The 15,886-nt window shown below is 40.1% G+C and overlaps 1 protein-coding gene across 1 annotated transcript in view; it reads left to right on the forward strand.

Moving 5' to 3' along the window:
- Positions 1 to 5,004: 5,004 nt before the first annotated feature.
- Positions 5,005 to 15,886, forward strand: part of LOC143283905 (ufm1-specific protease 2-like) — a 40,198-nt gene continuing 29,316 nt past the window's right edge. Inside the window, exons 1-5 of the mRNA XM_076590318.1 lie at positions 5,005 to 5,055; positions 6,841 to 7,021; positions 7,572 to 7,663; positions 8,120 to 8,342; positions 9,279 to 9,499. Of these exons, the coding sequence (XP_076446433.1) occupies positions 5,017 to 5,055; positions 6,841 to 7,021; positions 7,572 to 7,663; positions 8,120 to 8,342; positions 9,279 to 9,499 (756 nt within the window). The 5' untranslated portion in view covers positions 5,005 to 5,016. The remainder of the gene's footprint in view (positions 5,056 to 6,840; positions 7,022 to 7,571; positions 7,664 to 8,119; positions 8,343 to 9,278; positions 9,500 to 15,886) is intronic.

Consider the following 15,886-nt stretch of genomic DNA (forward strand, 5'->3'; position numbering starts at 1 on the left):
TGTTGAGCTTCTCAATACGTATTTAGCACATGCGAGGTTGCGGTATTCATCTAAAGGTAGTACTCCTATTTCTTTGTATGTTCCGAGGGTTGATGCATGGAAAGGTACACCAAGGGCAAGTCTATATGCCTTACAGTCTATGCTTTGAAGTTTCTTTAGCAAATATTTTGGAGCATTGAAAAAGACTTCTTGTCCATAGGATAGTTTGGATCGAATAAGTGATGATCATAAATGTTTCAAAATTGCTGTATCTTGTCCCCAGTACTGTTTACTCACAATTTTGAGTAAGTTTAAAGATTTTCTTGCTTTTGTTATTATATATTCAATATGACTATTCCAAGTTAGTTTTGAAGTAAGTATCAATCCTAAAAACTTAACAGTATCTTTATACTGAATTGTCTCATTTTCAATCTTAAATGTTGGTAACTCTTCTGGGTTTGTACCATTGTTAAAAAGCATAATGTGTGTTTTTTCTGATGATAATGTAAGACCATTATCAGCAGTATATCTATTTAATTTATCTATTTCTCTTTGGTATATTTTCTTGATATAATTTAAAGCCCTTTTGGATGTATTCTGTTTCATAGTTACGTTCATCCACATACATATATCATCTGCGTATTGCACTAGGATCGCATCTTTTAATAAGTGTTTGGGTAAGTCGTTCAACAAGATATTAAATAGAACATGGGCAATAACAGAACCTTGGGGTAATCCCATGTGAAGAGTTTTAGGATTTGAGTACGTATTCCCGACCTGTACCTGTATACTTCTTTCACTCAGGAAATCTTTGATATAATCATAGAGATGTCCTGAAAAGCCAACAGATTTCAGTTTAAAGAGTAACTTTGCATGCCAAACTTGATCATAGGCTTTCTTCACATCAAAGTTGCAAGAACGTTTTTCCTTCTTGCGAATTGTTGTTTTACATGTGTTGTAAGTTTTACCAAATTATCAATTGGAAATCTACTTCTCTGAAAGCCCGCTTGGTTAATTGGGATAATCTTATTTTTATGACAATAGTACATCAGCCTTTTCAAAATTATTCTTTCCATTAGTTTACCAGTATGTGATGTTAGTGCAATTGGCCTGTAGCTGCTCTTATCTGTTTTGCATTTTCCTTTTTTATGAACTGGTATCACAATAGACTTTCCATTGTGCTGGCATTAAACCATCAATCCAGCACTTTTGAAAAATCTCAAACAATAAAACAACAAAATTTTCTGGTTAATGTCTCAGCATCTCATTTGAGACTGCATCAAGTCCTACAGATGTTTTCTTTTTAGGGAGGGATTCTAATGCTTCTTTAACCTTGTTGAGTGTGAGTGGAGCATTGAAGTACTGACTGTTATCAGGACTTGGATCTGTATAATCACCTTTGCTCTCTTCTTTGGTTCTGTGTTTTCTGTTTTTAAGTGAGAGACCTTCCAATCGTATAGACTACGAGAACATTTCTACAAGTGTTTCTGCCTTCTCTACATTGGATGGAAAATCTTTGTCTTTTATCTTAATAGGACAAGATGGCGAATTTATACCTTCTTTCATTTCATTAATTTTTTTCCATACCTTTATAGCATCTTTATGATAAAAAATCTCCCTATTACAGAAGGAAGACCAATATTGTCTTTTTGCCTGTGCAATGACCATGTTGCTATGATGGTTTACCTTTTTCTTTTCAATAAGATTCTCTGGTGATTTGTTGTTCAAATAAGTTATAAATTTAGATTTTTTATTATCTACTGCTGCTTCACAGGCTGGTGTCCACCAGATATTTCTTGAATGCTTGCTTGATTTAAGTGAATTGTATTTTGGAATTGATATGTCGGCAGCTTGTAAAATGGTGTCAGTGAAGAAGGAATATAATGTATCTACATCCGCGGTGTTTGTGAACTCTGTGTTATAGCTAGCAAGCATACTTTCGAATTTCTCCCAGGTAGCATCTTTATAGTTATATCTTGGAACTTTGTCTTTTTTAAATTCTGAAGGTCTTTGAGTTTCATTAAAAGTCATGATGATCGGTAAGTGATCACTTCCCAATGTATCTTTATATGTCGTCCATTTACATTCTGGATACAATGTAGGAGATATGAAGGACAGATCTATAGCAGATGCCCTGTGAGTGACAATATCAGGGATTCTGGTAACGTTGCCATCATTTAAAAGGCTCAAGGAGGAATCAACAATATTTTCTACAAAGCGGTTACAAGTAACTGATACACAATCTTTGTCCCAAAAAGGAGAATGGGCGTTAAAATCTCCCTCAATCAACCATTTTTCATTATCCTGAATATTATGTAGCCATTCTGTATTTACTTCGTTAGGGCCTCTCAGTAAATATACAGAGACGATACGTAGAGTAAGGTGATCACTGAACTTAACACATGCCGTGCATGAATGAAAATCTGGAGTAGTGTTAGGTGCTGGTGGAGAGCATACACTGTACTCTATTCCTTCTTGAATATATAGTGCGTCACTGATTTTTGTGGTAGTATTGGTGCACAGGTGGATAATAATAACCTGGAAGCTTGGGTAATTTATTCTTCTTCACATTTAGGGATTGTAATATAAGTGTGTGTGTGTGTGTGTGTGTGTGTGTGTGTGTGTGTGTGTGATGATGATGATGATGCTGACATGCTCAAGATATGTAAGTTTTCCTGTAAAGTTTTACTTCCTACATTGATTCCCATCAGCAGAATTTTATGTTTTAAATAAAGGTTTAGATTGTCACACGGTGAGAAGTGTATGCAGATTGTCACACAGTGTGAGATGAATGTAGATTATCACACAATGTGAGGTGAATGTAAATTGTACACACAATATGAGGTGTATGTGAACTGTCACACAGTGTGAGGTGTATGTAGATTATCCACAATGTGAGATGTTTTGTAAATGTACACAGAATGTGAGGTGTATGTAGAATGTCACTCAATGTGAGGTGTATGCAGATTGTCACACAATGTGAGGTGTATGCAGATTGTCACACAATGTGAGGTGCATGCAGAATGTCACTCAATGTGAGGTGTATGCAGATTGTCACACAATGTGAGGTGTATGCAGATTGTCACACAATGTGAGGTGCATGCAGAATGTCACACAATGTGAGGTGTATGCAGAATGTCACTCAATGTGAGGTGTATGCAGATTGTCACACAATGTGAGGTGTATGTAGATTGTCACATAATATCAGGTTCAATTAGATTATCATACAATATGAGATGTATACAGAAAGTCACACAATCTGATGTGTATATAGACTGTCACACAATGAGAGGTGTATGGGAATGATGGGAGGGCATTGTATGTGTCTGTAATATTATGTGACAGTGTGTGTAGCATGTGCTTATACACGAACACTAATAACTTCATGTGCCAATGTTGATACTCTGTGTGAGTGTGTGTGTGTGTGTGTGTGTGTGTGTGTGTGCGCGCTGGTGAATGCATGACCAGGAAGTTGCATTGTGTGGAAGGAGAATTACACATGCATGATTCACCTGTGATTAGATGTCTTATAACGTGAGCACTTGGAAAATGATGTTATGAACACAGTCTGATTGTGTGATCAGATCTGGCCATGCTTCAGAGCAGTAAAGAGAGGGAAAGAAGTGAATATGTCTTCCTGCATCAGTTAGTCAATGCGAGAGAAGAAAGAGAAAGAACCTAGGCAACGCATCACCAGCAGTACCATGATTAAACCAATACTGTTTTAAAAAAAAATCAACAAAATCTTTATTCAGGAGTGTCGGTGTGAGATTGGATATGAGCAACAACTACTACAACACTGAATGCTTCACTCACTGTGGGAAGTACTGTAAGCTACCTTGAAAGCATCCACCTCCATTTTGCACAAATTTCACTCTAAAATTTAGGGTGGGTGTTAACTGGGTACTTTACTCTTTGCGGGAGCCCATTTCTCTTACTTAAGTCTCACCACACAGCACTCGCTGGGCTGGGAGTGATAACAAAATGCTACTGAAACAAGACACCTCTGCATCATGGAGTAACATCTTGCTCTCACATAACTGGTTCTTTGATCAATGACTCATCAACATCATACGCAGACATTCTATCATCTCATGATTTGCACTGCTTTATCTAAAGCAAAATGATCACAAATGACAAACTGAATTGTTATTATTCAAGATATTGTTTATTGGGAGTTTTTTTCTTCTTTTTTTTTCAAATTGGAGGTGGATATGTATAAGGTATATCTGTCTATCTATCTCACATACATACATAAAAACAAAGCATGTGCAAGCATACACAGTCAAACACACACACACACACACACACACACACACACACACACACATGGACACATATGGACACACAGACCCTTTGACCCCCCACACACTTTCACACACATATATCAGAAATATGTACATGTGTACACACACACACACACACACACACACACACACACACACACACACACAGCATAGCAATCAAGAAAGGGGAGCAGATTTATTGGCCCGGGGAACTTTTGGTAGGGGGGAGTGCCGATCAAGCTGCCTCTCAATCCAGGAACCAGGGCCGGGTGTGTGTGTGTGTGTGTGTGTGTGTGTGTGTGTGTGTGTGTGTGTGAGTGTATGGGGGCTGGGCGAGGGGAGACCACCATGTAGAAGGTAGCAATCGCCATCTTGTCAGTCCTCTGGGAGCGGAAACTGACCTGCTGGCAGAGCACAACACCAGACTATACCGAGTTCACACAGACCCAACGTGCTGATCAGGTACTGAGAGACCCTGGCTACCTGGTTGTTTGTGTTAAATTTTAACATAGAATGGAGGGGAAAGGGCGAATAGGCGACAATAGAATGTTTCAAAAGCGAAATATGGAGGGCGAATTATCACTAGGTGTGTATATCTACCCTGCAAGCGGGCTGTCTTGACCTGAGGGATGTCTAGTGCTGGAACAGCTCAAGAAACAACCCAAGAAGAAGCCAAAAGAAACAAAAAGTAAAAGTACTAGGGGGAAGCACTCTCTGTTCCATTTAACTACCGGAAAAAGAGAGCAGCGATATGGCGGACGAAATTTCGCTGGCGTCAGACTTGAAGGAGGTAATGAAATACTGCGCTGTTTGTATCGCGTGTTTGTTATATTAAAAAAAAAAAATCCGTTAATATTAAAAGAAGCAATTGGCTAAAATCATGTTGAACTTTGGTGGAATGGTTTATCGCCTTGTTGACTCAAGAGAACGTTTTACCGGCACTGTACGGTGAAGTACTGTCGTCGAAACACTTCAGCAGACGAGGAATAGATAAAAGGATAAACACAAGACAGACTGTGGAGTAGATCCAGATGGAATTCTGGAATTATACACAGGGCTGACTAGACCATAGCACTATTGTGTAGGTACTAGGTCTTTTCATGGGGCCCGTTCCCGATAATTTGATTAAATTTTCTGTTGTGGTTTGGAACAAATTTTGACCCCATTGCAAAGTTGTAGACGTGGTGCGGAGCACAATGTTTTCGCACGCAGTTTCGTGAGAAATTGACTGAAAGTGAAAATTTTTGACAAAACAAGGAACAAAATCGAACTGTTCAAAGTAGTACCACTACAGTACCAAATAATAGTTGGCGCTGAATCAAAACTGTACAGACAAATAAGAGCCCCACATGTTAATATTGTACATGTCTATCTTTTTCCCAAGAACTGTTCAACTCAAGTGTGGACATCCCCGGCAGCATCAGTTGCTGAGGCCCCCACCTTGGTATATCTCAAGAGGGATCATAGCACCCTAACCTGAAACCTCTAAGTAGAGACCGCAGATCAAAGTAACTGTAGACGGGCTAGAGCTATGCAGGTTTGGATGATTCCCATGGAGCGCTTTGCTAGCTGGAGAGGTCCTGTCTAAATACTGTGAAATAAAGATCCGTGGTATATCCCTCACTCTCTCTCCACTCTCTATCTCTCTAAGTGCTGTGCATGCCCAAGTCACTTGAAGGTCTAAACAAGATGGCATGACCAGAAGATTGAAGACATTGTATCACTGTGTGTTAGAGAAATAAAGGGTGTTTGACTGAGTGTGTGGATAAACATGCAAAGTTGTGCAAACATGTTCAACACTGCCACACTGGATTTTAAAGAAAGCGTAAAGTGTTATGGTAGTTTCGTCTGTTTAAAACAGTAAATCTAAATCATGCCATAAATATATTTTAAATGCCTCATCAGCTAGGATGCATGATCTCTACATTTGCAGAGTAATATCATGGAATGTGTGTTCATGATGCACCACATGTTGAAGTGTTCCCTTTGAAAATATATTTATGTATTTTAAAACCACAAACATGTAATATCCTTACAAAGTATTCTTAATAAGTTAATAGTTTATGGTTCAGCTAGAAAGCATTTGTTGTGAAATCTTACTGGTCTAAAGATATTGCTGAAACACTGCTTGTCAGCAACAGATCATACAGAATACTACTCAGTTACTGATTATTATTTTTGGTGTTGTTATAGTTACATCCTTTTGAGTATAGACAGCATGGTGGGTTGGGATATATATCCCAGTTCCCAGTATGGAAGATAATCTCAGATTTGTTTTTATTGTTCTTGATTCTTAGGACTAGTACAGGAGTTGGAGGCAGATTATGTTAGTTGTACAGATGCCATTCCAGTTTTCTATGCCAGTGGATTGTCTAAGGTAAACAAAAATGACAAATAAGTGTTTGACTCAAATAGAGTAAAAATATATTATCTATGACATTCTCTTTATTGTAAACTGACAGAATTTATGAATGTTTTGCCTCACTGTTGGTTTATTAATTAGTGGGAAGTAGCTTCTGTACATAAACATTGAACCATCCTCAGGTAAGGATAATTATGTTTCCTGTGCTTTCAGTCTCTGGAAAGGACAAAGTGGACAGAATGCGGAGTCTGTGGATTTTTGATTGGCCGAGTCTGGAGAGGACATGTCAATGTGCTAAATGTCTGGGTAGACCCCAGCAGTGATGCTAACAGTCAGATATGTTGCAAAGACCTCAAGGATAACCTGACAGCATGCCAGGACCATCTTTCTGGAGGTCAGTCAATAGTTCTTAATCTTATGCATAGTTACTGATTGCAAGGTACTGATGCATGCTTATATATATATCTGTTGATACATTATCTATTGCTTCGCAGCTGTCATTTTTGTGAAGTTTATTTTAACTGCATCACAGTTAGTGAGTTACTGAATTAGCCGTACATGACAAATATGTTTGCCATGCAATTTTATACTAACAAGAAGAGTGTTGCTATCATAAAAAAGAAAAGGATAAAAAAACAGTATTGAATTTAAGAAGAAAATAGTTGATTATTTATGTGTTAATTTGCTGTTGATGTGATTTGTAATACTGCAGATACTGTGAGTGTGAATTACTGAAAGACAGATATGAAAGGAATGTTTGTTTTTCTCTATAAGTATGTGCAGATGTGAAATGCATGTCCACCTTTGATAGCAGTGTGCGTTTGTGTGCATATGTGTGCGTGGTATGTACGTACATGCACACATTGTATTTGAACATGCTTTTGTTTGTGATTATGATTTGCGTCATATATCAGTCTAAACATAGCTGATTTCTGTCACCCTAGGCATGGACATCGTTGGTGTTGTTGTGGTCACCAAGGCCTTGAAGAAGTCGAGTCCAGAAGAGTACCTGGACACTCTGCCACCAGAAGTGCAGGTCAGATGGACACTCCAAAGGTTGTACTTAGTTGAAATAGAACATTGTTGTTGTTGTTGCTTTGTTTTAAGATATGAAAAAAATAGTGCATGAGATAACATAGAGGAAAAACAAACACACACATGAAACAACAACAATAACCCTATTCACATACAGAAAAATAGAACAAGAACAGTGACAAAAAGAGAGAAAAAAACAACATCCTGGACACAAAGGGTTGTACTTAGTTGAAATTGAACCTTGTTGGGAGAGGGGTGTCAGTGAACTGTAAAATTACACTGTTTTTAAATTGCCTTTAACATGTATTGTTTAAAATATGTTTAGAGCCACAGGGTAGGCATTATATAAACCCACATTATTATTCTTATGATTATTATGGTGATGGTTTTAAGTAATACTATTATTATCGTCATCAATATTATTGTTATCATTATTGAAAATATGTTGACGTTAAAGGTGGCAGTGTCGGGCCCCCTGTTTGTGGTCTGCCACATTCAGATGAAGGCACCACAAAAGCAGTCTTTGGTGGCCTTCTGCCACTACTCGGTGGAGGAGAAAAGCCTAGAGCGTGTGACGGAGAGGCCTGTAGTGGAGGGCTTTGATGAGGAGACGGTCATCTTCAGGCTGCAGGCCTGCTTCCCCATGCAGCTTCAACTGGACAACAGTCAGCCCACTGTCAGTGAGTGCTTCCCCCTAGGTATCTGTGTGCTCGTCAGGGTCAGATTTTTTGAGAGGAAAGTAGCAGAATGATAAAGACACTTAACCTGCCAATACAATGTCTGTGAAGGTCCAAACTTGAATTCCAGGTCTCACCCTTCCTCCCAACATTTTATTTATTTATATAACTGGAAAATATCACACTGAGTGAGTTCGAATGAAATGATAAACTGAGGTCCCGTGTGCAGCATGCACTTGGCGCACTGAAAACAGAAGTTTTGTCCTCTGGCAAAAAATCTTTTGAAGAAATCCACTCTGATAGTAATATTTTTGCATTCAATGCTGGACAAAGCCTGTTGGGTTATTGCTGCTGGTCAGGCATGCACCTAGCAGATGTGGTACAGCATATCTGGATTTGTCTGAATGCAGTGACGCCTCCTTGGAAAACTTTAACAGATACTTTACTTTGTCCTTTTGTAAGATGAAAAAAAAAAAAGAAAAAAAAGACAAGCTGAAAAGTTGAAACCGTTCATTGAAATCAAATAGCAAATAAGCAATGGTAATGCACATGCATGTAGAACAAAACAGTCTGGCAGGTAATGAGCATGCAGCACAGTTTATAATATAAGAACATACTTATATAACACAGTCACTAAAGCACACCTTTTGATCATGAAGACATCTATTCTTCAACTTGGAAGTGTTTCAGATGTTTAGAGAGGATGGAGGTGGGAAAAAAATGATTTGATCTTCTAAATGTCATTCTAATGTTCAAGTAGCTCATTTGCTTAATCCAAAAAAAAAAAAAACAAAAAAAAAATCCATTTTGTTCATTAGCCTGTCCATCTGTGATTAACACTAATGAAATGAATTATATTTGTGTTTTGGTTTGTTTGGTTTATTTTGTTATAAAAAAAATATATCTATATGTATGTATTTTATTTTTACTAATGTGCAGTTGAGGCGTGGGAATCAAAAATGACCAAAGCCTTCAGCAACATTGAGACGTCGGTGTCTTCAGGAGGTTACACATACAGATTCCGAGACACTCTCCTGTTTCTGTCAGAGAACTCTGTGATTGGGAGCAAAGGGAAGATGTCCAGTGTGCAACACCTATATGAAGCAGTGACCTCTGACGTTGAAGGCTCAGGCAGTAAGAAAAGCAGCTTCTCCAGGAAGGTGAGCTATCCTGACTGCTTATATTTCAACAGTGTGGTTAAAGTCTTCCTCAAAAAGGTGAACTATCCTGACTGCTTATATTTCAACAGTGTGGTTAAAGTCTTCCTCAAAAAGGTGAGCTATCCTGACTGCTTATATTTCAACAGTGTGGTTAAAGTCTTCCTCAAAAAGGTGAGCTATCCTGACTGCTTATATTTCAACAGTGTGGTTAAAGTCTTCCTCAAAAAGGTGAGCTATCCTGACTGCTTATATTTCAACAGTGTGGTTAAAGTCTTCCTCAAAAAGGTGAGCTATCCTGACTGCTTATATTTCAACAGTGTGGTTAAAGTCTTCCTCAAAAAGGTGAGCTATCCTGACTGCTTATATTTCAACAGTGTGGTTAAAGTCTTCCTCAAAAAGGTGAGCTATCCTGACTGCTTATATTTCAACAGTGTGGTTAAAGTCTTCCTCAAAACGGTGAGCTATCCTGACTGCTTATATTTCAACAGTGTGGTTAAAGTCTTCAAAACGGTGAGCTATCCCGACTGCTTATATTTCAACAGTGTGGTTAAAGTCTTCAAAACGGTGAGCTATCCTTACTGCTTATATTTCAACAGTGTGGTTAAAGTCTTCAAAACGGTGAGCTATCCTGACTGCTTATATTTCAACAGTGTGGTTAAAGTCTTCAAAACGGTGAGCTATCCCGACTGCTCATGTTTTTAACAGCAGAGTTGTAGTCTTCTCCAAGAAGGTTAGCTGGAGTAAAGTTGACCTATGCCCTTTCGGTCAAATTGTCTGAGGGGATGAGTCCATAGGTGAACTGTATTGACTGCGCTTGTTTTAACAGTGGAGTTATAGTCTTCTTCAAAAAGAATCTTGACTAAGCATTTTTTAAGAAAGGAGTTATGGTTGTTCTTCAAGAAGTCAAGATATTTTGACTGCACATGTTTGGACAGAGGATTTATAGTCTTCTCCAAAAAGTCAGGCTGTCTTGAGTGCTCATGTTTTAACATAGAGTTATAGTCTCTCCAAGAAGTTGAGCTATGTTGACTGTTCATGTTTTAACTCACTTGCTGCCATTGTCCGCATGTGCGGATGTCATAAGACAAAGCGTTGGATGCCAGTGTCCGCAAAAGCGGATTTGGATTTTGAAAAGTCGTGCTGTTGGAGTGACGTGTCAGATACGAAACTCAAAAGCAGAACTGATTCTTAAGTTATCTCCGGCCAACTTTTCATTCACACACACACTGCGTGTGTGCAGTGACATGCTCATTAGCAGACAACAATGAAGCATACCCTCGGTCATCTCTGCAAGTTGTTTGACAAGATGGCATCGTGTCAAAGTGTTTGATACGGTAGGAGAGGTCAAACGCAACACAGCGTTGAAATGATCCAAACTGAAGGCTCCAATGTTGAAGGAGATAATGTTGATTCGTCGGACAGTGATTTTGAACCATATCCCGATGAACTAGAAATAGATTAGGCCGCTGAAGAGGGTGTTTACAGTGGAGAGGAAAGCGAGTCCTGACCATGTGCCAGCTGACCGACACTGACAACGAAATCACTGAGGAAATCGACGACTTTGCTGGTGTTTTTACCAGTGATTGGACTGAAAATGGTGAGTGTGTATGTATTATATATATATATATATATATATCACGGCAGTTCACCCTCTTCCGAAATCGCACATTTAGTCCTGGCTTCTTTATATCATGCACATGGCCTCCTGCCTTACCCGTTCAGCCACAGAGCGCACTGCACGCGGCGCACTGTATCTAGGTCACAACTTTCCCTGACTATTGCAGTCTTTTGGCTGTGCGGTCATGCGTTGGATTGCCTGTGTTTGTGGATCTATAAAAAGTGTGCATCAGTTTTTTTGTGGAAAAAAAATAGGGACGATTCTGGCTCCAGGTGTTGTCTTTCGCCTGACAAAAGCTGGTGTCTGAAACGCGTATGTGAGAGACTTAATTATAATAACTCAATAACTGACGATTTAAGGTCTTCGTGAGGCAGGTCAGATAGATGCTACACACTGGCACTGTGCCAGGAAGCTGAGTCATTGCAGTGAACTGGTGGTGACTTATGTGTAGAGTATAATCATTCTAGTTAGCAGCGTCACAGAAGAAAGTCACATTTGATATTTAGAAAAATAAAAAGAGTTAAGAAACATAGCAACAGTAATAGCAGCAGCATTAGGTGTAGTTGCAATTGTGGTGGTAGTAGAAGCGGTAGTCAAAGTTGTATACACGTAGTACTTTTCATAGCAGTGTTGATTAGCTCAAGTGTGTGTGTGTGTGTGTGTGTGTTTGATTGATGGGCCATTGAGTGTCTACACTGCACACATATATGTACCTCTCATTAACACATTCAGTGTAGAATTTCATATATAGATATGCGTATATTATGAGTGAAAGTCAAGAAAAGTGAATTTTGTATTATGCTGGTTATGTTTGGTTGTGCTGGTTTTGCACTCAAGTTACAAGATCATAAGCAAAATTGATACAACTACTGCTCAGTACAGCTCAAAACACTAACAAAGCAGAAGCAACAGTGACAGTAGCAGTAACAGCAAGATCACCAGTCAACAAGAGTGAAGTATTAGTAGTAGTCAGTCTTTTATCTGTCTTTTCTTTCCGCTCTTTTCTGCATCTCCTTTCTTACTGTTTGTGAGTGTTGTTTTATCTAGACATTGAAATCAAATATGGAGCAAAGTGATCACTCTCTCCCAAAGCATATACAACATTTAAATTCTTTGTATAGACTTTGTGGGAAAAGGTCCAAGAGGCTTCAGAAAGATAAAAAGAAGCCATCAACAATATGTCTAAGTATTGCTTCTGATATCAACAGATTCTACAGTCTGAATGTTTTGGAGGACAGGGAGGGGGTGCACTAAAAAAACCAGTGTGTGTGTGTTGTACCGTGCGGTTGAACATACTGCACAAACGCACAAATACTTCAGGATCAATAGCCACTGCACTGGCACAAATTGATGAAGCTTCTCGTTTATGGTGTCAGTTTGATCCAAATCTAACAGAAAGCCAGTGTCCAATATGTGATCGCTTTCGACAACGGATTAGGGGTGGAAGACCAGAAAAAAAGGTAAAGAAATCTGGTGTTCCCAAACAACAACAGTGCCAGTCAGACACTCAACTGGATAATGATATTTCCTTCTGTGTCCCTGCTGCGTCCACGTCAACCCCAGAAAAAGATCCAAGGACAGCATCAGTGCAGACAGTTTCAGCAGGCATCGATAAAGCAATGTCTCCTTTCAAACAGCAAATTCTAAGGCCCCTGAGTCAGTTGACGGCACCTTTGACCCAGCAAGAAAAAAAATATTTGACTAAACTTGTTTGCATTGAGATGTCACAATCCAGTGACAAAATGACTGTCACATGCAAAACTGGTGGGCAACCTATTGTTTTGAAAAAAAAAATTATCAAACCGCGGAAAGCATCAGCGCAAGCCCAGACCCCACTCAGAAAGAAACGTGCAAAATTCATGAATGCAATCCAGATGAATGTGTCTGGAAATACTGAAGAAGACGCGGCCAAGCAGCAGGGCACAGAACTAAAGACAGCAAACAAAGCCCGCAAGAAACTGGTTCTCAAGAAGCCAACTGTGCTCCAGTAACCATATCAGCAAAGGAAGGTGCTGCTATCCATGCAGGGCTTAGCATCAGCTTGACAAAATACAGGCAAGGTAAATGTTTACTCAGAAGACTTGGGATTAATTTTGCCAGTGAAAGGAAAGAGAAAAAAGAACAAATTAAAGCACAATGTGCAGAAGTAGAAGGCCAGATGAGAACCCTAGAGATATGGAATGATAATGAGGGGCAGATGGAACTACTTCCAACTCCATCTGCAGGCATTAAGGATGTCCCAGCTTTTGTCAACAAATTGCTAGATGCTTATGACAGTCAGGGCCGTCTAACATGGCATGATGGGAGTATACCTGAGAGTGAAATCTGGGTTAAGATTGGTGGAGATCATGGTGGTGGGTCATTTAAACTTATGCTTCAGGTCGCAAACCTTACCAATACCAACTCAAGATACAACACTTGTGTCTTCAGCACAGCAGAATGCAAAGACACCCCAGAAAATTTGAGGAGGCTGTTGGATCCCTACAAAGACCAAATCAAAGAACTCCAGACCATGCAATGGAGAGGCAAGCAAACTCGCTTGTTTCTGTTTGGGGATTATGACTTTTTAACTAAGATGTATGGATTGTTGGGTGCACAGGCAATTCACCCATGCCTGTACTGTACATCATCCAAGACACAGATCCAAACACCACCTGAATACAATGATGGAAACATCACCCAGAGGACCGTAACTCGGATCAAGAGCAATTATCAGAAGTACAGACAGGCAGGAAAAGTGAAATCAACAGCAAGACTGTACAACAATGTGATCAGGAAACCAGTTTTAGACATAGAACTGGAGCAGGTCACACCACCATACCTTCACATCTTGCTGGGTATTGTGAAAAAACATCATGACCTGTTGGAGCAAGAATGCCATGCACTTGATCAGCAGTTAGCAAGAGCTTTGGCTCGTAGGGAGGACATAAGCTGTAACACCTTCACTGCAAAATTTTGGCAGCATGTAGAGCAAATTAGTTAACACCGAAATCAAGAGAAGCATGAAGAAGGCAAGGGAGAATTGGATTGAAGGAAAATGCCAGGACATAGAGGAAAACCTGACAAGAAACAACAGCAAGAAAGCCTACCAAGTTGTGAAAGAACTTACCAACACAAGGCAAGGTAGAACTATGTCCAACATCCAGACCAAGGATGGAAAATGTCTAACAGAAGAACAAGACATCCTAAAGCGATGGACAGAATACTGCTCAGAGCTATACAACATACAGACCACAGGTGATCCAACAATACTGAATGTTCCACCAGCCACTGATAACAGTAATCACCCCATACTCCGTGAAGAAATAGAGGCAGCAATAGCATCGCTGAAAAAAGGGAAATCGGCAGGAGTGGACAACATCCCATCAGAACTGGTCCAAGCAGGGGGTGAAGTTATGATAGATGTGCTACTGAAAATCTGCAACAAGATCTGGCAAACAGGGGAATGGCCCACACCGTGGACACAATCACTGATCATCACCCTTCCCAAAAAGGGCAATCTCCAGCAGTGTCAAAACTACCGCACCATCAGCCTGATTAGTCATCCCAGCAAAGTCATGTTGAAGATCCTGCTTAACAGACTGAAACCACAAGCAGAAAACATCATTGCTGAAGAACAGGCAGGTTTCAGACCAGGAAGGAGCACAACTGAACAAATCTTCAACTTGAGGTTGCTATGTGAGAGGTACCATCAACACCAACAAGACCTCTACCACGTCTTCATTGATTTTAAGAAGGCATTTGACATGGTCTGGCATGCAGCTTTGTGGGCTACCATGAATCTGTACAACATCAACGCCAACCTGATCAGACTGATACAGCACCTCTATGACAAAGCCACCAGCGCCGTCTACCTCAACAATAGCATCGGGGACTGGTTCAGAACCACAGTCGGAGTGAGACAAGGCTGTCTACTCTCCCCAACACTCTTCAACATCTTCTTAGAAAGAATAATGACTGACGCACTGGAAGAGCATGTAGGAACAGTCAGCATAGGCGGCAGAACAATCACAAACCTACGTTTTGCCGACGACATTGATGGACTGGCTGGAAAAGAAGAAGAACTGGCAAGCCTGGTCAAACATCTAGACAAAGCCTCCACATCGTATGGAATGCAAATCAGTGCGGAGAAAACCAAACTGATGACTAACAACACCAACGGCATCAGCATTGACATCAAAGTCAACGACGAAAAGCTTAAAACAGTCCACAGCTTCAAATATCTGGGAGCAATCGTGTCAGATGAAGGATCTAAACCAGAAGTACTCTCGAGAATTGCCCAAACAACAACGGCACTCAACAAGCTGAACACCATCTGGAACAACAAAAACATCGCTCTCAGCTCAAAAATCAGACTGATGCGTTCCCTGGTTATATCAATATTGCTCTACGCCTGCGAGACTTGGACCCTGACTGCAGACATCGAGAGAAGAATCCAAGCTGTCGAGATGAGATGCTTTCGTAGACTACTTGGCATCTCCTACAGAGACCACATCACTAACACGGAAGTGAAGAACAGAATCAAGCAGAGTATTGGACCCTACGAAGACCTTCTGTCCATAGTGAAAAAACGCAAACTTAGGTGGTATGGACACATCTCCCGATCATCTGGTCTTGCCAAAACGTTCCTGCAAGGCACCGTACAAGGAGGCAGAAGGAGAGGACGGCAGAAGAAGAGATGGGAAGACAACATCCGGGGGTGGACAGGCTTGACGCTCGGTGACGCCCTGAGGAAATCAGAAAACCGTGAAGAGTGGAGAGGGGTGGTG

This window comes from Babylonia areolata, chromosome 7 (genome assembly GCF_041734735.1).
Source record: "Babylonia areolata isolate BAREFJ2019XMU chromosome 7, ASM4173473v1, whole genome shotgun sequence".
Taxonomy (NCBI): Eukaryota; Metazoa; Mollusca; class Gastropoda; order Neogastropoda; family Buccinidae; genus Babylonia; species Babylonia areolata.